The sequence below is a fragment of the Onychostoma macrolepis genome, chromosome 14, assembly GCF_012432095.1.
Source record: "Onychostoma macrolepis isolate SWU-2019 chromosome 14, ASM1243209v1, whole genome shotgun sequence".
Lineage (NCBI taxonomy): Eukaryota > Metazoa > Chordata > Actinopteri > Cypriniformes > Cyprinidae > Onychostoma > Onychostoma macrolepis.
Window position 1 is genome coordinate 1,710,271 of NC_081168.1, and position 24,820 is coordinate 1,735,090.

Here is a 24,820-nt window from a genome sequence, read left to right on the forward strand (position 1 = left end):
ATGGTTACGACACTTTTACTACAATAAAACCATGGTTACTTTTCATAAGGGTTATTGTTTATTTTTTAAATTTATTTTATAACATGACTTTATGTATGTTTATGTACGTTCTTCTTTTTCTTTCTTTCATTTGTATACAACGTTTGTATTGTTTAACGTTAACAAACTACAACGTCTGCGTGCGCACGTATAACAGAACTACATCTCCCATCATCCTCTGCGCATGCGTCATGCTCGATGGGCGGAGCCTCAGCTTCGGCGAGCGTCGGTCTGCGGGAGGAGCTCCACAGAACAAACCGACACACAAGCGGAGTGGAAAATGTGAACGGAAGAATCGGGTTTGGGAATAACGACAGAAAACCGTCACAAGAGTGTTTCTCTGTGGACGAGATATGATATCTGAGAGAACAGACGCGCTGGAGGTGAGATTTTTATTAGATATTTACCGCGTTCGGCTGAAGTTCCACTCAGAGTCGCCGCGTCTGACGCGAGTGACGCGACGCGACAAACTAGAACGATGCCATTATGATCAACGCAACGCTTGCGGCACCGACAGCAGGAGCGTTCTGGTGTTGACGCGTCGCGTCGCTCTCAGAGTAAACGGGATGTTTCAGTCAGAATAGCCGTTAAATAACCGTTTAAATAGCCGTTAAATAACCGTCACGATTCAAATAAATGTTTTTAAATTTGAAGATGAATTTCTAATGAACGGAAACCGGGAACCCGTCTAATGTGTGTGTGTGTGTGTGTGTGTGTGTGCGTGTGTGCGTGTGTGTGTTCGTGTGTGTGTGTGTGTTCGTTCTCAGAGTCTTTGTCACCCGTTACTGTAGGTACGTTGTTTTTGTGGCGTTCTGGTGGGTGTTTGAACGGGTTCGTTTTGATGGGCGTTTAAAGATCCGTTTGAAGAGCGCTCCGATTCATTCCGGCTCACCGAAGTTTCCGTTAAAAACAATAGTGACTACAGTGTAAATATACACTGTAAAACTCTGGTAACTTATTAGCATTAGCAGCTACTGTCCTCAGAAAGAAAGTAAAGATATTTGACATATTTTAGAACTTCCTGTCAAACTCTGTTTGAGAGATCCCATATTAATTTACCGAGATTTTACAGTAGTAGCTGTGGTGATCAGGCTTTGTTGGTTTTATTATTTGTCGACAGCCATGACTTGACATTTTTCCATTAGGAAACTCTGGCTGTGTGTCAAAACCTAGTCAGCATTTTTGGGCTATAGTGAATCACCAATATTTTTGGTGCATCATTTGTGAATCAATAATGTTTTGGGGCATCAAAAGATCCGTTGTCAATCATCAATATTATTGGGGCATCTTAGGATCCATTGTCATCCATTGTATTTTTGGGTCATCAAATTATCATTGTCATTCACCAATATTTTGGGGTTCATTTGTGAATCAACAGCATTTTGGGGGCATTATAAGATTTGTTGTCAATCACCAATATTTTTGCTGTGTAAAAGTAGTTGTCAATCACCAATATTTTCTGGCCATCGTTTATGAATCCGCAACATTTTTGGGGCATCGTAAGATCCATTGTCAATCCACAACATTTTAGGACATCAAATGTAGCTTTTATTCTAAGTCTTTTCTAAGATTCCCAAAAATGCTGCTGACTCACGAGCTGCTTGGATGCTTCTCCCGCACTTATTGGAGTGTTTGTGTTTCTCCTCGCACTTGGCTCAGTGTTTGCATATGTTTCAGTGGTTCGTTGCTCTTTTGAATGTTGGCCAAAGTGCTTGCTGCATGTGTATTTCATGCCAAACGAAGAAACCTATCTAGAATTACAATTCAGGTGGTCAGCACACACTGAGTGTTTTTAATTTAGGAGGGATTGATGAAATTTCAGAGATCAAGCAAGTTATTGAAGGGTTATGAAGAACATGTTTTTTCGTTGATCATTTACATTTATGCATTTGGTTGAAGCTTTATCTAAACCGACTTGCATTGCGTTCAGTATAGAGTTGGTCAGTTCATGCATTCTCTTGGGAATCGACCCCATGACCATGGCATTGCTAGTGCCATGTTTGAGCTGCAAGAATATTCACTGATTCAAAAGATATAAAATCTAGCTGTATTCATTGCTACATTTTAAATCAAGACGGATTGATAGCATTTCAGAGGTTGCAAAAGTTATTAAATTTTGATGAAAGATTATGAAAACAAACATGCTTTTTATGAATTGTTTATTTGTATTTATGCATTTGGTCGATGCTTTATCCAAAGTGATGTACATTGCATTCGGTCTATGCATTTGATCACTTTGAACCCATTCGTTCCCAGTTCATTGAACCGTGACCATTACATTGCTAATGCCATGTTTGAGCAACAAGAGCCTTTGCTGATTGTTTATAAAATGCTATCTATTGAATTTATAATAAAATAAAAGTGCTGCACAACAGAGGTTTTGGGGCATCAGAGTATCATTTCAAATCAACATTTTTTTAAGACATTAATAAACTTCAAGTTATTAAATGTTGATGAATAATTATGAAGGCAAACATATTTTTCATGAATTGTTTAATTGCATTTATGCAATTGCCCAGTGCTTTGTCTTGCATTTGATGTATGATTTTGACCAGTTCATGCATTCCCTGGGAATCGAACCCACGACCATTGCATTGCTAGTGCCGTGTTTGAGATGATCGTTCACTATAATGTGGGTTACAAGTAAACAGTGTGAATTACATGTTGGCTTTAATGGTGACTCTGGTGTTTGTTTCAGGGTGTTTCATCAGTCCGCTAAGGCCGCATTATGACAACACTGTGATCTCAGAGACATTTGATGGAGACCTCGCTGTGTAGGGTGTGAGGATTCAACCTCAGGGTCCAGTTCTGCAGTCCACTGGTCCTCTGTGTTTGTCGAAGGGAGGAACAGTCACTCAGACTCATCGTGATGATGAACGGGTGTCTATGCGGATGCCCTCTCAGGGTTTGAGCATGCCCAGTAACGTCTGAGCGCTGCTTTTGACCCGCAGGACACACATCATGGCCCAGACCAGCCTGCTGCAGGGCAAACGCTTCTACTGCCGCGAGTGGGTCTTCCACAAGATCCAGCACTGCCTTCAGGAGAAAACCAGTAACCTCAGCGCCCCGGGAACCGCAGAGCCGCTCAACCCCGTCAGCGGAGCGGGGAAGGGCAGCTCGTGGGGGGTCCTGCTGGTCGGCGGTCCCGGAAGCGGGAAGACTGCTCTGTGTACGGAGTTACTGTGGCCCAGTTCGGTTCATGGCGTCCACCGAGGCCTGCACCAGCACTGTCTGGGCTTCCACTTCTCCCGGGCCGAGGACTCGGACACGCTGTGCGTGAGCGGCTTCGTCCGTGGTCTGGTGTCTCAGATACGCCGGTCAGGACTGGTGCCAGAATACGAGGAGAAAGTGAGAGAGCCGGCGGTCCAGAGCGCACTGCAGCCGGGAGAGTGCGAGAGAAACCCAGCTGAGACGTTCAAGAGGTGAGCAGCATTCGATTGGCATTCAGAGGAGTAGATCTTTCATTTACAGCTTCAGATGAGGTGGTGTAGTGGTTAAAGCTCAGCGCTTTAAGGCTCAATTAATGAACTACTGTACCATCATCGTGTCTCTGATTAAGACACTGAACCTCTGGTTACTCCAAAAGTAGACTGTTACGATAAAAATGACACAAAACCTCCAAAATAGTTCAGATATCATAGAATTTCATTATTTAATAAATTGATGTTAAATTTTAAGTGTCATGATTTCAAGTAGTTTTTGTATGCATTTTGTACACATTTCTTTATTTATCTATTAGATATGAAAAATTTAATCGCCTGTTGAATTCATAATCAAATCAATCTATGTATTTTTTTCCTAAATGTAATGTATTTTTTTTCTGGCTGTTGACAGTATTTACTGAGAGATAAAAATAAATCAAAAATCCCCTCTGGAAAAACGTTCAACAGAATCAACAAAATCAAATAAGAACTTTGAGCCTGGCTTTATCCAAAGTTCAGATTTCTGTTCTGGAAATGTATGCAAATTAGTGCATATTTAATTAGATATTGCCTTATTTGCATAAATAAACATAACATTTAAAAAAAAACTCGTGTGAAAACTGTGATTAATCATCCAGTGAAAGTATGGTGGTATTTATTAGTGATAATATTTATCCTGTTGTGCTGTTTTGACATAAATATACATATTTTAAAATTATAAATAGTAGTATATTGTCATAATTTCTTAAAGTTAAACCAAACTTTTAATTTTGGCAGTTGTAGTGAAGACTTGTCTTTCTTTGTGTATTTTTTTTCAAATAAAAAGCTGAAATACTAGTGAGCTCAGCAGCTCTGGAGATCAAAGAGAGCAGACGCTGAAACACCACGAGCATCACATGTGCTTTAGTGTGTGCGCACGGCAGTGTGTGTGTGTGTGTGTGTGTGTGTGAGTGAACTCTTCTCTTGACATGTGTGTTGATGTGACCTCGAGTGAAGGCCTCACCTGCAGCTCACACATGAACTCTGCAGTTCTGCTGAATTTGAGGGAAGATCTGTAGATGATTGTAAGAGCTGTATGTTTGTGTTAAAAGATCTATCTGAATTCTGAGTCAACATCTGGTTTATTCAGTATCAGTTCTCTCTCTACTGTTCAACAGTTTAGGGCCAGTATGTTTCTGAAAGAAGTCTCTTCTGCTCACCAAGGATGCATTCATTTGATCAATAATACAGTAAAAACTGTGACATATTATTTCAATTTAAAACAGCTGTTTTCTATGTGAATATCTGTTAAACTATAATTTATTTCTGTGATGCGCAGCTGTATTTTCAGCATCATTACTGCAGTCTTCAGTGTCACATGATCTTCAGAAATCATTCTAATATGCTGATTTGCTGCTCAAGAAACATTTCTGATTATCAGTGTTGAAATAGTTGTGCTGCACAATATGTTTGTGGAAACTGATACGTTTTATTTTTCAGGATTCACAGATTAATAGAAAAAACAGCATTTATTTGCAATAGAACAATTTTTGTAACATTATAAATGTCTTTACTTTTGATCAGTTTAATGCGTACTTGCTGAAAAAAGTATGAATTTCTTAAAGTCAGTAATGTGTAGAGATCTGTAAAGAATATTAAAGTGAAGGACAGTGGGTCTTTTGTCATAGTGATGTTGAAAGTTGACAGAATAACTTCAGGTTTGCATTGGGTTTGTAATTACTGAAAAAAAGAGATTAAAAGGGTTTTGTTGTAATTAAAACAGAATGTGTTTGTGTGCTGTTTGAGGTTCAGGTTGGGTGCAGGTCGTGTTGATTCACAGGGTTTTGTTTGTAGGCCGGTTTCAGCCATGATCTTCCAGACCTCAGATGAGGATGTGGTGTTGTTGTGGAAGGAAATGCACGATGTGAAGCCCATTGATGAGGTCTGTGTTTTTACTGCAGTCAGCAGGCAGGTTAAGTGCTTTCACTGCTGATCGGTCATTCCAGGGCATCTTCAAACATCTTAACATGTCAAGAACCGATTTTGGATAAATTATAATTTGTGCAATGGAAAACCTGTTTAGTATGTGAGTGTTTTGTCAGTGTGGACTGAACGCTGATCTAAAGCAGAGTCTGTTCATTTGTTCCAGGACAGCCAGGGTTTATTGGGGGCTGGTCATGTGGTGTAGGAGCTAATGAGGGATGAACAGGGTGGAGCTCAGTCCGTCTCTGTCGTTCTCTGAGAGATGATTCAGCAGTTTGTAGTCGATGGTTCAGACCACTTTAGACGAGCGAGACAGACTCTTTCTCTCTGAGCTGGGAATCTGTGAACGTCTCTCAGCCTGCATTTCCACAGAACAATGATGTAATTGATTATGATACATGAACATTGTGATGTTGGTTTGAATATCAGGGTAATTTAATCAGTGTCTTTTTATGCAGGCATTGGTTTATGATACGGCACAGATGAGAGTCTGGTTCACTTTGAGTTTTCTGGGTCTACTAAATTGACTTTTAGTCCATTTTATTTCCTAGTACTTTTCACAATGCTTGTTACAGCTTTACAGAAGGTTATGATGTTAATGTTTTATAATATCTTAATATCTTCATGCCTTAGTAGTTGCATTTAGCAGAATGCATTTAGCCCTTTTTTTTCCAAACCGTGACAAACACCAGTCTTCCTTCTCTGCAGAATGCGATATATCCGCTCAACCAATCACAGCGCACCATTCCACGCACTGTAGACAGTAATGTCGGCACTTTGAATACACCCGGCATCCGAGTTTTCCTCATCTACTTTGTGATCAACAAACAAACAAAAAGGGCTGCACGATAAATCGCATGTGACTGTCATGCGCATCTGTCAGTAAAGCTGGTTTTGTGAGCAAATCTTTTAGCAAATCTTCATCACGTGCTTTCAGATGGAGCGGCATTTAATACACAGAGCCGTAGATCACTGACAAGCTACGCAATATTGCGTTCATAATCGCAGATGAATGGCATTTGATTATAAATACGATATTGAGTAGCTTGTCAGTGTAAGTGTTTTTATTATTGCCATTAATGTTTTTGTTAATACGGCGTATAGTACTAGTCAACGAAATGAATGTAACATGGCAAAGATGAATGCACTTTTGGAAGTTGAATGTAAGAAAATGTCATTTTGGAATTTCTGTGGTCTAATTGTTGTTCATGTTCTTGTTCATGATGAAATTTAATTTTATTGTTGTAATTAATTTATAGAATGACTCGTTGAATTCATTTTGGGAGCAATGACTGGTTGAATGTAGGCTATTTTTAGTCCAGTGCCTGTATAAAATTAGTATTGACCAAGTCAAGAGGCTGTCATATGTGGATCAACTTGCTTTCTTGTGTATTTTCAACAGTTTCAATTTGAAAAATAACTTTTATATTGATTCAATGGATTGCATTTTGAAAAAAAAAAAAAAAAAAGTGTCATGGATATATTGCATTTTGGGGAAAAATGTGTATATATATGTATATATGTGTATATGTTTTTTTTTAAATTAGTTTTAGTTTATTTAATTTTAGTTATGTTTGTACTTAAACGAAAATGAGAAATGTTGCCTTGACAACAAGCTAAAATAAATTTATAGTTTGCTGATATTGAGTAAAAAACCTGTAAGGTTTTGTTCAGTGTATAACAATGTGGTATAGTGACAAGCCTAATTACTATTCAGCGACGTGTGTCACTGCTGCAGTTAAATGAATCATGTCTCTGTTGTTCTGATTGACTGCTACCTGACTATCTGCTGTGTTTCTCTGCTCCAGTGCATGCTGGGAGATTTCAGGCCATGCGCCCCCACACACGTGCACAAACACATTCTGTGTCTGAGCGTCGCTCTGTTAATGTGTGTGTGACGTGGGCCGAATGAGACTCTGTGAACGGCCACATTCAGACTCATCACGGCAGCCATGGTGCTGCTCTATCCAGTTGTTTTAGTGTGTTTGTTAGTTTTTCCTGTTTTTTGTTTCTCAACACAATCAGTTTTACCAGAGAAGAACTGCTGAACATTCGGCAGAACACACCACAAAATCTCCTACCAGTTTTTGATTATTCGGATGTTTTGCTGAACATAGTAGTTGGCGGAGCTGCTGCGCTGTTCAGACGCTTCAGGACGCGCAGACGGGGGAAGCGAGCCGGCGCGCTCGTGAAGCTCAGACAGCGCGGATTTCGAATGCCGTTGCCTAGTATCCATCTGGCGAATGTCCGCTCTCTACCCAACAAAACGGACGAACTCCTTCTGCTCTCCCCGACAAATAAGGATTTTTCAAACTCTGCTGCTCTGTGTTTCACAGAAACCTGGCTGAACGACGCCATTCCGGACAGCGCGCTTCATCTGCTGAGCTTTCAGCTGTTTAGAGCGGACCGCGACACAGAATCACCGGGGAAATCGCGCGGCGTTGGGACACGCTTCTACATCAATGAGAGGTGGTGTACAGATATAACAGTGTTAAAGAAGATGTGCTGTTCAGATCTAGAAGCGCTCTTCATTAACTGCAAGCCTTTCTACTCGTCGCGGGAGTTTTGCTTGTTCATTCTCTGAGTGTTTACATTCCACCGCAAGCACACATGAGCTCAGCTTTACAGAAACTGGCTGATCTGATCACAGACACAGAACAACAACACCCAGACTCTGTTTTAATCATTCTCGGGGACTTTAATCAAGCAAATCTCTCACGTGAACTGCCAAAATACAGACAGCATGTTACATGTCCCACCAGAGAAAGTAATATACTGGACCATTGTTACACAACAATAAAGAATGCATACCACTCTCTTCCACGGGCAGCTTTGGGGCTCTCTGATCACTGCCTGGTTCATCTTATACCGACCTACTGGCAAAAACTGAAATCTGCTAAACCTGTGGTAAAGACAGAGCGGGTTTTACAAGCCTGTCTCGACCTTACTGATTGGAGTGTTTTTGAAGCTGCTGCCACCAGTCTGGATGAGCTCAGAGACTGTAACTTCATATATCAGTTACTGTGAGGATATATGCATTCCCACCAGGACTTATGTAACATTCAACAATGATAAGCCATGGTTTACAGCAAAACTCAGACACCATCGTCAGGCCAAAGAGGACGCCTACTGAAATGGGGACAGAGTCTTCTACAGTCAGGCCAGGAACACACTGAATAAGGAGATTAGAGTGGCTAAAAGGACCTATGCAAAAAAGCTGGAAGATCAGTTCACTTCCAATGACTCCGCTTCAGTACAGTACACCATCCCCCAGCACAGAGGTGATGACCTGAATGAGTTTTACTGTAGATTTGAAACCCCCCACACCAGTCCTTACCATCTCTCTACACAACCGTTAACACCTCCCCTCTCCCCCACTCCTGTACTTCAGATCAGTGAAGAAGATGTGCGCCAGGTCTTCAGGAAGAACAAGAGAAGGAAGGCACCAGGCCCAGATGGTGTGACACCAGCCTGCTTGAAAATCTGTGCTGACCAGCTGGCCCCCATCTTCACACAGATCTTCAATAGATCTCTGGAGTTGTGTGAAGTCCCTTCCTGCTTCAAACGCTCCACCATCATCCCTGTTCCAAAGAAACCTAAGATAACAGGACTCAATGACTACAGACCTGTGGGTCTAACGTCTGTCGTCATGAAGTCATTTGAAAAACTGGTTCTGGCTTATCTGAAGGACATCACTGGACCCTTACTGGACCCCCTGCAGTTTGCTTACCGAACAAACAGGTCTGTGGATGATGCAGTCAACATGGGACTGCATTACCTCCTGCAACACCTGGACAAATCAGGGACTTGTGTGAGGATCCTGTTCGTGGACTTTAGTTCGGCCTTCAACACCATCATCCCAACACTCCTCCAGACCAAACTAACCCAGCTCTCTGTCCCTAGCTCTATCTGTCAGTGGATCACCAGCTTTCTGACAGATAGGCAGCAGCTAGTGAGGCTGGGGAAATCCACGTCAAACAGCCGCTCTACCAACACTGGTGCCCCTCAGGGATATGTTCTTCTCCCTCTACACCAACGACTGCACCTCTAAAGACCCCTCTATCAAGCTCCTGAAATTTGCAGACGACACCACACTCATCGGCCTCATTCAGGACGGTGACGTCTGCCTACAGACAGGAGGTTAAAGAGCTGGCTGTCTGGTGCAGTCTAAACAACCTGGAGCTCAACGCGCTCAAAACAGTGGAGATGATCGTGGACTTCAGGAGAAACCCCCCTGCACTCACCATCATAGACAGCACTGTGACTGCAGTGGAGACATTTAAGTTCCTGGGATCCATCATCTCTCAGGACCTGAATAGGGACACTCACATTAATTCCATTGTAAAAAAAAAAAGCCCAACAACGGTTTTTGAACTTTTGCCATCTGGCCGGCACTGCAGAGCCCCGACAACAAGGCACAAGAAGAGTTTTTTTCCCCAGGCAATCCACCTTATGAACAGTTAAATGCCCCCCCCCCATTATGCATAACAATCTGCAATAACCTTCTATTTATTTGCTACCACCTCCATCCTAGTACATCCCTGCATCTCCTTCTATTCTATCCCATTCTGTCATCTATAGCACAACTGTACATACAATCATTTGTTTCAAATTATTTTTCTTTTTCAATTTTTTTTGTTTATTTATATTTATATATGTGTATTTTTTTTATTTTCAACTTATTTTTATTTTCTGTGTGTCGTTGTTGTCTCTGGAAGCTTATGACACTAAAACAAATTCCTTGTATGCGCAGACATACTTGGCAATAAACGCTCTTTCTGATTCTGATCTGTGTATTCAGTCAGATACACAGTATTACAATAACGGAGCAGTGATATGATGAGTGATATGACTGCTTTATTGCTGCTGGTTGTGTAGAGACAGATGAGATCAGACACACATGTGCACATAAGTCATGATTTTACTGTACAAATATCAGATTTAAAAACAAACAAAACCTCATGTCAGTCTTCTGTAGTGATCAGATGGCAGTGACTCCAGCAGGGATAATCGAGTCCATTTAACTGATATAATGACAGAAACAAACAGGAAATGAGTGGACAAACACACGGGTCAACAGACAGAGCTGATGAGAGTGAGTCATGAGGATGGAATTTACTGTATAACGTGGAATTTGGACAATATTTGGATGAATAAATCAAAAGTACACTCATTAAAATCTCAATATGGACTATTGTCTGAATATTAAAGAGTAGGGATGAGACAATACACCTACCTCCCGATTCGATACTATCACGATACTTGGGTGCCGATGCGATAAGTATTGCTATTTTTATTTATTTATTTTTTTTAATTTTAATTATTTTTTTGAAAGAATTTAGATTCTACAAGTATTGCGATTCGATATTGCTACGTGTTACGATTTTTGTTTTTAACTCTAGACCATGAGAAAAAGTTGAATGATACACTTAATATACAAACTGTCACAATAAAAAAAACACATCTTAGTAGGGGTGGGAATCGCAGGGTACCTCACGATACGATATAATCACGATACATGGTTCACGATAACGATAATATCACCATACAGCAATTCTGCGATAATCAATATATTTCTAGAAAATCCTATAATGATACATCACAATATCTGTCTAACAAAATGCCTGTGAAAAGGTCAAGTGCAAGTTTTCTTTCTTTATTCAAGTCCAAACTGTTAGAGAAAACAGAAAAAAAAGTTATGTAAATCAATTTTAACATGTTGAGTAGGCTAAATTAATCAGTTTATTCTTATACTTATTAAAAGCGTACACTTTTCTTTTTCTCTGTGTGTAAACAAACACATTTTATCAATGTGACTAATGTGTGACTCAATGTGCTTATCAAACAGAAAAAAAACTAGATAGATAGATAAACCGATATAATATAATATGAGTGCTTTCTCAACCTTTCTACTCCTCTCATCATAAACGAAGAAGAAATAGCCGTTCACATCTTTTGCGCTCTCAGGTTCGTTATTTCAATATATATACACACTGCACACTTCTGCGCCGCATTATGTCTCTGACAAGGTTTTATTTCGTCCTCCATGCCATAGGTGCAGATTTATGTTTCTGCCGGTCGGTGCCCAATGTTCACACGGCATAACTCACACTTGTAATATCTGAGAGAGAGGGAGAGCATCCAGTGCTGTTCACATAAAACTGGACGCACCGGCGGCGCACTCTCATATACTCATATAGTGACGGAAAACCTTATTATAATAATTAAAATATCGATATTTGGCGCGAGATATCGATTATCGTATCGCACTGAGAAGAATCGCGATATATCGCCATATCGATTTATTGTCCCACCCCTACATCTTAGTCACTATTACGATTCGATATTACAATTTATTGTGATTTTTGTTTGCTTATTAAAGACTAGACAATGAAAAATGACATACCCTTAAAAGAGACTGTATATGATGAGTCATATTAACAAAAAACAATGCATCACATCTTTCTAAACTTTTATTTCAGGAGCATACACATACACAGTGTTTATTTAAAGTACCTTGAACCATGAAACTTTCAAGTAGCAAAACCCTGAACTTGCACATGGATATAATAGTCAAATGTTCAACAAAATGAGCGGAAGAAATACTTTCTGAAATAAAGTGCTATGTTACTTTGCATACCATTTCAGTCATGTTTAGTCATGTTTTCCCAGCAGTTGGGATTTAAAACGTGAAGGTGCAGAAAGAGGTTTGATCCTCTGCCTCCGTCATGGTTTTGCTTTCTTTCTCGCGCCGGCTTTAAGCGTATATGACGTCATCTAATGCAGCGGCACTGCGGGTCGAACACACACATACATTTCGCCCTCTGTTGAAATTACAAAGCTGAGTTAAACCAATCGATTGTTAAATCATTTTAAAAAGAATCGCGATCGTTTTTAGATTATTTTCTCCCACCCCTATTAAAGAGCATATAAACGCTGTGTAAATGTGAATCTGCATGCTGTGTGTGTGTCTGTTTGCTCTACTGCACATACTTAAGCACGTTTGACGAGGACATGAACACATGAACTTCATCTCCAGAGCTGCTCTGAATCACTTCATCAGCATTTCACCCAAAATTATCATCCGATACATACTGCAAATGTCTAATTTGATTATTGTTATTGTTAAAAATAGTTTTAACACAATTTTTCATCTTATTTTAAACAGTAAAGGTCTGTTGTGCAGATCTTTGTTTGCCAAAACATGAAAGGAGTCTGTTGTTTTAATAATAACATTGTTTTGATAATAAATTTGTATTAAATCATAAAACAGTATCCAATTTCTGGAAACCAAAACAAAACACTTTTTATAGGGCTGTATTATAGTTAAAATTAAAAATGAATAATTCAATTTTTTTATAAATTCAATTAATTCATACATATACTTTTTGATTATTAAAACATAATTAAACCATTAATCACTCACAATTTTTATTATGCATTAAATTGAAATATTCTATATAATTGTTAATATTGCTATTGTTATTATGAGTATGTATATTTTTGTATGTTGATTGTTTTTTTAATTTATTTTTTTTATTGTAACAATTTACTGAAATGATGTTGTAATCATAATTGTCTTTGAAAATTTACATACTATTAATTTTGCCATGAGTATCACTATTGCAGCTGATATGGCAATCAATCAATAAATTGAGAAAAATTTAAATGGAAAATACAAAATTTGGGGTTAAATGAAACACTAACACATAACTTGCTAAATCTGACCAAATTCAATTCTTTTGCCCATGTTTTGTTTTAAACAAGGGTGTATTCATCTGTGTGTGTGTTTGTGTCTCAGGTGTGTGTTGCTGCCGCTGCTGGGCTGCAAGGCTCCGTCTCAGGCTCTGTTTGTGCTGGTGGACTCAGTGGACGAGGGCTGTTTGACCGGAGACAGAGATCAGAGGTCAGCAAACATCGCCGAGCTGCTGGCCGCCCATCACGAGCTCTTCCCGCCCTGGCTGCTGCTCGTCTGCTCGGCACGCCGGCAGAACAAACACATCACCAAACTCTTCACAGGTGACGATCTCTACCTCAGCCTGATTATTCCCTACATTCACATCACTCATCAGATCAAATCAGCAACTCCACTGAATTACAGACCTTGAGATTTAAGAGTTTTGTGTGTGTGCTGCATCAGAGAGTCTGCTATTGTGTTGCTTTGCATAAAAATGAGTTATGTTACGTAATTGGTTTCTTTTTTAGGACGAATGTTCATTTGAAAACATGTCTCCCAGTGCTAGAAAGTAAAGGCGTTGTGTGTGTTTGTGTGTCTGAGAGTCAGTGGAGATCAGACTGGATGAGTTTCTCAGCTCCTGCAGCAGGAAATCAGCACCAGATGTGTGAATATTTCTAATGAGCAGAGAGACAGTGAGAGTGTGTTATGTGAGGACAGATAAACGCTGCTGTTTGATTTGGCCATATGGATTCAGTCTGAAAGAAAACACCTCATTGACAGAGTTTGTTAAATCTTTTGTGTGATTTTCTTACTCTGACGTTTCTTCAAACCCTTTGCTTTTTTCATAATTTTTATTTTATTTGAAATAAATCTCAAACATTGTATGCATTTTTAGTTGTTAAAAAAAATATTTTTATATTTTAACTTGGATTTAAAGGACTGTCGAATCTGGCATGGCACTACAAAAACAAACACTTTCTCAAGATTTTTTGCACCAAAACAGTCTTGATTTAGTTTACATTGGCACTTATTAAGCATCTTTTGGCTTGTTGTTTGGGCTTTGCTCATAAAGCGTTTCAGAATATGAAGTTATTAAAGTGGGAAGGTGCGGGTTTTTGGTATTTTGGTCTTATTTGCAACATAAATCATTTTGATTTTTTTGCGGTTTATTATGAGCTTGTTCTTGTTTGTTGTTTTTTTGCCAGCAGGAATGAGTCAAGACTTATTCCTTTTTCCCTGTGATTTTCTTGCACCACTGAAATGTCATTTAAACAAATAGTTGACCCAAATATGAAAATGTGCTCACCCTCAGGTCATTCAAGGTTAGGAGGAGATTGTTTCTTCATCAGATTTGGAGAAATGTAGCATTGCATCAGTGTCTCAGCAGTGGATGCTCTGCAGTGAATGGGTGCCGTCAGAATGAGATTTTTGAGGCCGATCACAGAAAGCAGTATCTGCCGATACCGATCACCGATACCGATCTTTTTAAAGCCGTCTTTTTATCATGTAGAATTATTTATATTGATACTCCAATCAGTATTTTTAGACATTTATTCAGTGCCTGAATTTGATTTTTGAAAGTGGGGGGAATTCCCCTCTTAGTTAACTCTTGTGAGAGAGGATTTTTTTAATTTGTGGGGTGGAGGGAGGCATTTTTTAGACATTTTTTCAAAAATATACTTTTATCTCACCTAAATGTTTGATCATCCAGTGCATTTTTGTTTTTGCAATCATGCAGTTGTTGCAGAAAAGCTTACACACAGCACAAGCCTGATTTCACACAGGAGTCCACTACTGATCCATCTGTTTACCGCAAGCACATCACTTATCCATTATTTTGATTTAAAATCCAAACATTGTTACTGAAAATGCTTTTTCATTGTGATTCTTCTTTACAGTAATACAATCTTTATAGACGTGTTTAAAATGCAAAATAAGCAACACATTATTCAATGCTTTTTACTTTTGCATTTACTTCTAGATTTATATATTAAGTTGCTCAAGCAAGTGACAAAACATTTAAACTGCTTTTCTAATGTTATCACAAACATTATATATTAACTTATGACTGGCAGAAACAGTCAGCTCTACTGCATTTTCTTTTGCATTTAAATCTTTATTATAAACAATCCTGCGGTTCATAAAGAACTTTGCTTTCCATACTTCCACGAGTGCCATCTATTATTGCCTTGTTTATCTAAAAGTGATCTTTTCCTTTAAACCTAGCCAAAAAGCCTTATGTGTTGACTGTGAACCACAGTAGACTTTAATTATATGCATTTATAGTGTAATTACTACATTTTCATGTCAATCCATGTTCATATTTACCGCAAACAATGCACTGTCACTTTAATTCAGTGCGTGCAGTACAGCAAAGATAGACTCGGTGCAGAAACGATCTCTGCGCTGCTGCCGACGCACCTCTCATGGAACGCACTGCCGGACCACAACAGCATGCTCTGATCCGTTAACATGAGCGCGGAAATAATACCGCATATGCTCTGCAAACGTGTGAACCTGGCGTTATGTGTGTGCACTTGTCTCCAGGAGAGCGCGAGAGCTGAATGGTTAAACACTGGCTAGAATTAACAAGAAAAGCAATTTATAAACTTTAATAACGATGCGACACTGCCTCTATTGTGCAAGTGACAATTCCTGTGTCAACTATGCAGCGTGCAGCTCGCTTATAATGCAGACGCCATGTGATTTGAAGCCATTTGTGCATTTTGAGAGGGAAAGAGAGAGCGCGTGTGGTGATTCACACAGGCTGTTTATGATATTATGTCTCACAGAAAGTTTCAAATTACTTAATATGTTATTTAATGAATAAATATGAATTGTACCTCACCTTCAGCATTATAATTATTTCACCCGCGCCGGATTGAGACGGTGCCGCTGCACGTCGTGTCAAAACTTTCACGGCACACGCGTCATCAGCTTGAGATCGGCCTTTTTAGAAACCGCCGATCAAACATCCCAAAGCGATTATCGGCTGATAGTGATCGGTACACCATCAATCGGAGGCACCCCAAATCACAATAATCCACAAGTATTCCACAGCACTCCAGTCCATCACTTAACATCTGGAGAAGACAAAAGCTGAGACAAATCCATCATCAAGACGTTTTTAACTAAAACACAAGTCTATAATCCATAATAACGCTTCCTCCAGTGAAAAGTGTTCTGGTGTGAATCAGGAGAGAAATCTGCACAAAACAGCTCTAAACAAATATGTGGCTGGATTTTGATGTGAGAGACAACAGCAGACGCACTTTCACTGGAGGAAGCGTTATTATGGATTATAGACTTGTGTTTTAGTTAAAAACGTCTTAATGCTGGATTTGTCTCAGCTTTTGTCTTCTCCAGATGTTAACTGATGGACTGGAGTGGTGTGGATTATTGTGATGTTTTTATCAGCTGTTTGGACTCTCATTCTGACGGCACCCATTCACTGCAGAGCATCCATTGCTGAGACCGTTTGTACGTGGCCATTGACACATTTGAATCCATGCCATTTATGTGTAAATGTGTTTTTGGATGAGACGTTTTTACAGTTTAGTTTTAGTAAATGCTCTTTTCTTCACTGTGGATTTGACTTTCAAATGTTGCAATATTTATTTTTTTATAAAACACTGAAAATATGAGCTGCTCTCTCTCTATTTCATCTGCTATGTGTTCATTTTTGCAAACCACAAGCTGATATTAGTGTTGCGATGTTGTGCAGTCATTTGGCAATTGTTTGTGTTGTGTTTCTGATGACATCACAGCTGGATTGAGAAGAAATTATGTGAGGTTATTTAGTTTTGTGTGTGTGTGTGTGTGTGTGTGTGTGTGTGTGCGCGTGTGTGTGTGAGTGAATGGTCTCAGCACAGAAACAGGCTGCAGGCTTTCAGAATCCAGGTCAGATTGCAGTAAAAATACTCTCTCTGTGTGTGTGTGTGTGTGTGTGTGTGTGTGTGTGTGTGTGTGTGTGTGTGTGTGTGGTGGCTCACAGTAAACATCCGTGACCAGTAAACACTGACCTTAGACCAGAAGATCAACTGAAATCCCAAAGTGGTTCGTGTCCAGCATTAAAATCAGTTGCATTTAACCACAGATTATAAACACCTGCTCTAAAGTCAACATGACATCAACATTCACTCTGAATAACACTCTCCTGCTCTTATTGCACTCATTACTCCATTGTCTGCTAATGTAAGGCTTCTGGTGGCAAATGTTAATATGTGACCCTGGACCACAAAACCAGTCATAAGTGTCAATTTTTCAAAAGGACAATATTTGTCTGAGATACAACTATTTGAAAATCTGGAATCTGAGGGTGCAAAAACATCTAAATATTGAGAAAATCACCTTTAAAGTTGTTAAAATGAAGTTCTTAGCAATGCATATTACTAATCAAAAATTAAGTTTTGATATATTTACAGAAGGAAATTCACAAAATATCTTCATAGAACATGATCTTTACTTAATATCCTAATGATTTTTGGCATTAAAAAAAATCTATAATTTTGACCCATACAATGTATTTTTGGCTATTGCTACAAATATACCCCAGCGAGTTAAGACTCCAGAAACATATTAGCTAGTAACATCACGGCAAATACAGCAATGATCCAATCAGATCCTGAAAGATAAAATCATGACTCATCCAATATGATTTCACTCAGAAATTCATGCTTTTATTCATCAAGGCTGTATTAAATTGACCAAAACTGTCACTAAAAACATTTATAATGTTATAAAAGATTTCTATTTCAAATAAATTCTGTTCTTTTGAACTTTCTATTCATCTGTGAATCCTGAAAAATAAAATGTATGACCGTTTCCACAAAAATATTGTGCAGCACAACTGTGTTCAACATTGATAATAATCAGAAATGTTTCTCGAGCAGCAAATCAGCATATTAGAATGATTTCTGAAGATCATGTGACACTGAAGACTGGAGCAATTATGATGAAATTTCAGCTTTGATCACAGAAATTCACATAGAAAACTAAAAGATTTTTACAGTTATGAAGCAACATTTGAGTGCTTCTGAAAGCATACTGTTGTGTTGAGCTTCTAATGTAAGAGTCAGTTTATGATCTTCATCATTATCAGTATTCAGAGTCTGATAGAGACGCTGATCCAGCAGCGCAGCTGTGTTCTGTGAGTCGGGTCAGATGTCAGATTCACCCGCACACGCTTATTCATTAACACGTTTGACCGTTAGCAGTGTTTGGGTGTGAGGGGCCGATCTCTGTGACCTCTGTGCCATTCCCATGGCGACGGGGGCTCAGGGGTCAAAGGCTAATCTGTGGGAAACAGTGCAGAACTGTCATGTGTCGCTCTGCTGCCGGCGTAAATGAGTTTGAAGTGGGGTTGGCACAATAACATCTCATTTAAGCTGAAATACCAATGAAATTAGTTATTCTTAATACAAATGTCAGTACCTGATCAGAGCTAATATGCACACAGTGTTAATCACTTCAGACGCTTCATCATGCTGCGTGATTTGAGTGCTGTTTCTCTTTCACAAATAAAGTTACTGCTATCACAACTAGCATTTTTCAGCATTTCACACACAAATCACAGTGAAGCACAAACACACTTACAGTGGTGTTCAGCACAGTCGCTTCGGGAAACTGTTATTTAAAGTATAATTTACACCTGAAAATAAACTGATTTTAGAATTTTGGAAAGTTTTTTTTTTTTTTTTTTTTGCACAATTTCTGTGTTAATCAAATAAGCAAGTTTGTGATTGATATTGTAATGCAGTGAAAATATGGATCTTTATGTCTCAACTGTTACATTTTTAATTTGTAAGTTAACTTTTTTTTTTTTAATACATTTTTATTAACTTGAAAAAGCTTAGAACATATTTATGCAATTGTGTAGTTGAATATTAAGAACATTTATTAAAAACAGAAAATACAGTAAAACTACAGAAATACAGTAAACATTGTGAAATAATATTGTGTATAATTTCAAATTGTTTTTTAAATAAGAACATTAACAAGAACATTTATTGAAAACAGAAAATACAGTAAAACTACACAAAAATACAGTAAAAATTGTGAAATATTACAATTTAAAATAACTTTTCTATGTGAATATCTGTTAAATTGTAATTTATTTCTGTGATCAAAGCTGAATTTTCAGCATCATTACTCCTGTCTTCAGTGTCACATGATCCTTCAGAAATGATTCTAATATATTGATTTGCTGCTCAGTTTTTATAAGCTGTTATTGGTACTGCTCAATTATTAATGTGTATCGGCACAGTGATCAACTAGAAACACTAAAAATGGCACCTCATGACAAAAAGGTTGCTGACTGTAATATGCTTTTGAATCACTCATATATGAATGGTTCATTTTCCACTTGCAGTGCTGGGAATCACCACAGATCAGAAAGAAAAACACACACACACACAGGCCCCTTGTCCACAGGTGAAGTGTGTGTCTGCTCCCTGAGCGTCTCCACAATCTTCAAGTTTCCTTCCCTTGGAGTTTCTCTCTCTCTCTCTTTCTGGTCAGGCTGTGTTGTATTGTTTTTGGTGACAGGCCAGACTCTCCAGCATGAGGTCCAGGAGTGTTTGAGTGTGTGCGATCATATCCCATCATGCTCTAGACTGCTGAGTCTGCCTTAGAAATGCAGTCCTTTTAAAAAAAAAAACGGCGTCAAAGCCGCACCCTCCGTCTTCTGTCCGTGCCTCCAGAGAGAAACACAGCACACACAGTGAGACCCTCTGAAGTGATGGAGAAGAGAGATGCCTGAAGTGCAGCTCGTTCTAGAGGAGGAGACTGAAGAGATGCACGCCTCGTGCTGGCAGAGAGAGCAGGAAGTGCCTGGTGTCTCCTGTCTTTCCTGCAAACATCCTGATCCTTGAGCTGTCATCGGACTGATGATGAGCCTCTGTTCTGATTGGATGAGGCCTTTTAACAGCTTCTCTTTTTATTTTTTTGGATTGAACTGACAAACCTACACTTTTTTTTAAATAAATAAAGACTGTTGGACTAGGTGCTAAAATACTATTTCAGTGTTTCTACTTCAAAATTTCATATTTAATTCCTTTATAATTTTTTGTCTTTATTTATTAATGTGTTGAATTTGAGACAATGTCATATTCCTGGATAAAACTGCATAAAAGTGGCCGCCAGGTACATAAATATAAATATAAAAATTACTAAATAAAAACAAAAGGAATATTATTATTGGAATATTTTATCATAACTTAAAAAAACAAATCAGTATTTAAGAATATGTATATTCAACTTTTTGGCATGACCTTGTTAGAAGTGTACTGCTGAACTTTTTATATATTATATAATTTTATATTTACAATATATATTTTTTTATTATTATTATTATTATTTATTGAATAATTATAAAGAGTCTAGATTATTGCTAACGGTAAATGTTCACTTGTTTTGATCTCAGAGCATCTGAGTTTTCATCTGCAATTTAAATAACACTCAATACAATGTAATCTGTACTTAACTGTAGCTGTGTTCAGTGAAAAGTAAAAGAAAATAGCTAGTGCACTATTATACTACAGTATCATTGCATCTGGTTCAACAATAGCGCAACCGTCTTTCATCTCGGTCTGCAGCAGAGAACATGTCTGTACATGATTTTATGTTTGTATATAATGATTTTAGTTCTCGTTCTGTGTGAGAGCGGCCCGGTTCTCTGACTCAACACTGCTGAAGCGCTTGTGTGTAATCTGAACGCTGTATTTGGAGCAGAACGCACACACTTGAGCGCTGAATTGGGCGGCTTGCGTTTGGGAAGTTTGCTGATTCAAGTGTATTTTAGGAAACTTTGCTCGACTGGCGTAATTACAAACGCGGGGCAGCGGACGCTTGCATGTTGTCGGGCGGCTGAGGGCGAGCGATGTTTCATTCATGCAAAACCCTCACCGCATGTACAGAGAGCGAGTTAAAATAGCACGTAATCAAGACACACATGTGCCTGGGGTTTAGGGTTTCTGTGCCGCTTGCGTCTCTATTTCAGCCGGACTGGAAAGATCACATCAACGGGAGATGATCTCAGAAACACCCTCTTAACTCAGAAGCAGGCCTGCATCTAATGACTGTTTTGATCATTGACTATAATGTTCATGTCAGAGATCTCGTTTGTGAAATCTCTTTCCTGTGAGAACACAAGCTGTCTGTATACGTGCATGTGAAGTTCACACACCCGAGTGTTGTTCACAGTGGCCACTCCTTATGTAAGCACACCTGTCTGTCGCTCTATCGCATGATTGATGAATTCATTTATGGTGGAAGATCCAGTTTCCTCCCAAACAGCCTGCAGCATCTCCTGAATATAACGGCAGGGTGGATGTTGTTATTCGACGGCTTTATCAGCAGGTGTTGTTGAGTTTCTGACCTGCTGTTCAGATGGGACAAAAACGCAAATGCACTTGCATTTTATGATGTACGATTATTGTATTATGTGTTAAGGACAAGACAAAACGTGATCTGTTAAAATAGATCTGTGTGAATACAGCCTGTTAAACCTGCCACTGTCATCAAAAATAATGCCTAAGAAAAAAAGAAAAATCCCTGACTGCCCTTGGAAAAACAAATAATGTGGTTTATTCATATCGATATAGGCCTACACTGCTGATTTAATCTACTGTGTTGTTGAATTGATCTGCACAACACGGTGATGTTATACTATTACCAAAAAAATAGACTACACTGCGTGTTTCATTGTAATATATTATTTTATCTCATTATTAAAAATCAGTCTTAATTCATTTTTGTCAATTTATATATTTAGCAGAATAAAGCAGCAGATGTTTATTTATGTTTAATGATAGTTTGGTAAAAAACTGACAGGAAAAAAAAAGGTTTAATAATTCTTGATTAGATGAAACTGAAGGAAAACAACTTTAAATATGATTACAGTGCAGTTATGTGAGGAAAAAGTGAGGAAACTTTTTTTTTTATATGAATGTGTAGATTGAATTTATACTCAAATTTATACTTGAACTTTTCGTTCAGTGCTTGTAATGTTTCTTTGTTGCCTTTTATTACCTTATAATTGCTTATATGTTTGGAACCTATATTTAACAATTCTTAACATAAAATGGTTTTGATTTATTTTTAATTAACTAATAATTATGTAATTTAATATAACTTTATAAATTTAGAATTTCAGAGTTAGTCATTAATTAACAATAAAACAAAATGTAGATCATTTTAGAACCCACACCCACCCCAAAGTAAAACAGTCAAATATAGCAATTAATTCATACATATGATGCAATATAGTATTATTGTATTGATTATATAATGTATTAATAAGAATAAGTTTCACAGTTTCTTCATTGGAAACATGGAGAACAGGGTCAGTTTGGGCACCGGCGTTCTGTCGGGGTTTCCTCGACCTCCCGCCTCTGATTGAAAGTACATGTGTTTGGGAGGATGCTCAAAACATAATGAAAGAGGTTTAGTTGGCTCCAGGTTTTTTTTTTTTAGAAGACTAAAAAGATGAACTCTTGAAATGCTTCCAGTATTTACTAGACAGTAATTTGTTATCGTATTCTAAACCCAGTGAACTCTTTAACCAGTGGCAGCTTTCCAAGCCCAACATCCCTTCAACCCACTTAAACAGACGAGTTAGTTACGTGCAGGACCCGCCGGCCAAATAACATATTTGGGTCATCTGTTCCACTGCCCCACTTTTAGTCCCCCTACAAGGCCCCTTCCTCTTTCAGCCTTTCTATTTCCTTCATCTGGAGTCGCACAGGCTGAAGGCTTGGAGACTGTTGTGTGTTTTGAAGGCAGGGTGAAGGTCTGGGTCAGTTATTTCACTAATGACAAAAGCAAGCCTCAGACGCGCCGGGGCTCAAAGAGAGAACATGGGTTGTAAACTGCACTACAGGCTAGTGACCAGTGTGACTTCATTTAAAGGGTTTTATGGTGAACTGGAGTGAAATGTTATGCAATAGAGTGCAACAGTCAGGTTTTGGAAGTAAAATTTGTATTCATTTTCTCCAGAGGGGCATTGATTTTTAACAATAAATCTTCAAAGAAAGACCTGTTGTGAGCTCGGAGGTTATTAATCTACTGTATATGCTTTTATCGACCCCATCTGTTCGCATTCAACGTATTAATTAAACATTTTTTAAAGGGGTCTTATGCTTTTTCACTTTTTTAATTTTAGTCAGTGTGTAGTGTGTATGTTTGGGCATAAAAATATCTACAAAGTTACAAATCTCAAAGTCCACTCCAAAGGGAGATATTTTGTTTTTTAAAAAAATGCCTTTTCAAGAACTACAACTAACGGCTCGTTTGGACTACAGCGTTGTTTTCCGGTGTTTGTGATATCACAAAGCGTCCCATTTGAATATCATTAAAATAAATCCCGCCTACAGAAATTCAAATGGTTGGGGGGTGGGGAGAACGCTTGGTTGAGCACTGCACGTTTCAAAATCTAAACCCGGTGCGAGTGTTTTTATATCACTGTGTTTCTGAAGGAAACCGACTGTCTTCAGAAAATTGTGGATGTCATTTTCATTTCATCTTGCATGTAATGTCTGATAAAGCAGCGTTTTTGAGCGGAGCGCTGCTTTGTGTACAGCGTTACCGGGAAACCTCGATCTCTCCCACTCCAACAGCACCTCCTGCTGGCAGAGAATTAATTTGCATATATATATATATATATATATATATATATATATATATATATATATATATATATATATATATATATATATATATATATATATATATATACAGCCATAAATGGTGTAACTACGGGACTATGGTATAAATAAATTAAACTGTATAACAGTTTAACTGCAATTCATGTTATAATGTTAGAATTAAAGAACAATAAACATAATACATATTACCGTTGCAATTATCTGTACATAGTAAATGCAGTTATTTTTAAGCTCTTGTTGACATCCTATCTAAAACGTGATTTAGCCATAAAAAAATAACAATAATGTTACCACTTTAATATGTCTTGCAATATCCGTGCGTGCAAAGTTTCTGCGCGATCCTCAATATTCTCGGGGTCTGAATTGATATGGCAATATTGACGAACTTGCTGCTTTGGCAAGGGGCGGGGCAGCACTGAAACACCGTCTAAGTTCTTCGCCAATCACAACGCACTGGGACAGCTAACCAATCACAACACATTTCGTTTTTCGGAAGGTTGGCCTTCATCAAACCCGGAACTAATTGAGTCGTTTGTGCCAGGCTGGGGAGAGAGGTATTGTAATAATGTAAATTATGTGAAAAATTATTGCATTTTATGCATTTTTCAAACCACCAAGCATGAGAGCATGTTCTAGTACACCCCCAAAACAAAATCAAGACTTTGTAAAAGAACATAATAGGACCGCTTTAAAGAATCTTGTTTAATAGCAGAATTCATTGTGAAAACTAAATTACCCATGATGCTTTAGAGAAAATTCCACCAGAATTGCAGCGAGCAAATTGTGCCAAAATATATTTAGCACAACCCATTCTTGTGAAGCTCCACCCACTCCCATGAAGCATCGCAAATGACGTAATCGAGTCACGTAAATGCTCTCAAAATACTTACATATTTGTATAAATATGGCACAACCAACATTTTTAAATTTCTCCATCCTTTTAATTTGAATGTCATTTGAATGCTTCATGGGATTGTAGTTCTTCCCTCACTAAAGCTGTTAAGAACAGAGTCTTGTACTTTTGTCTTATTGTCTGATTGATTTACATTTTTGCT

The 24,820-nt window shown here is 38.3% G+C and overlaps 1 protein-coding gene across 1 annotated transcript in view; it reads left to right on the forward strand.

Annotated features, from left to right (window-relative positions):
• Positions 1-238: 238 nt before the first annotated feature.
• ankrd50 (ankyrin repeat domain 50) overlaps positions 239-24,820 on the forward strand; it is a 32,280-nt gene continuing 7,698 nt past the window's right edge. Inside the window, 3 exon segments of the mRNA XM_058797867.1 lie at positions 239-422; positions 2,738-3,461; positions 13,225-13,442. Of these exon segments, the coding sequence (XP_058653850.1) occupies positions 3,001-3,461; positions 13,225-13,442 (679 nt within the window). The 5' untranslated portion in view covers positions 239-422; positions 2,738-3,000.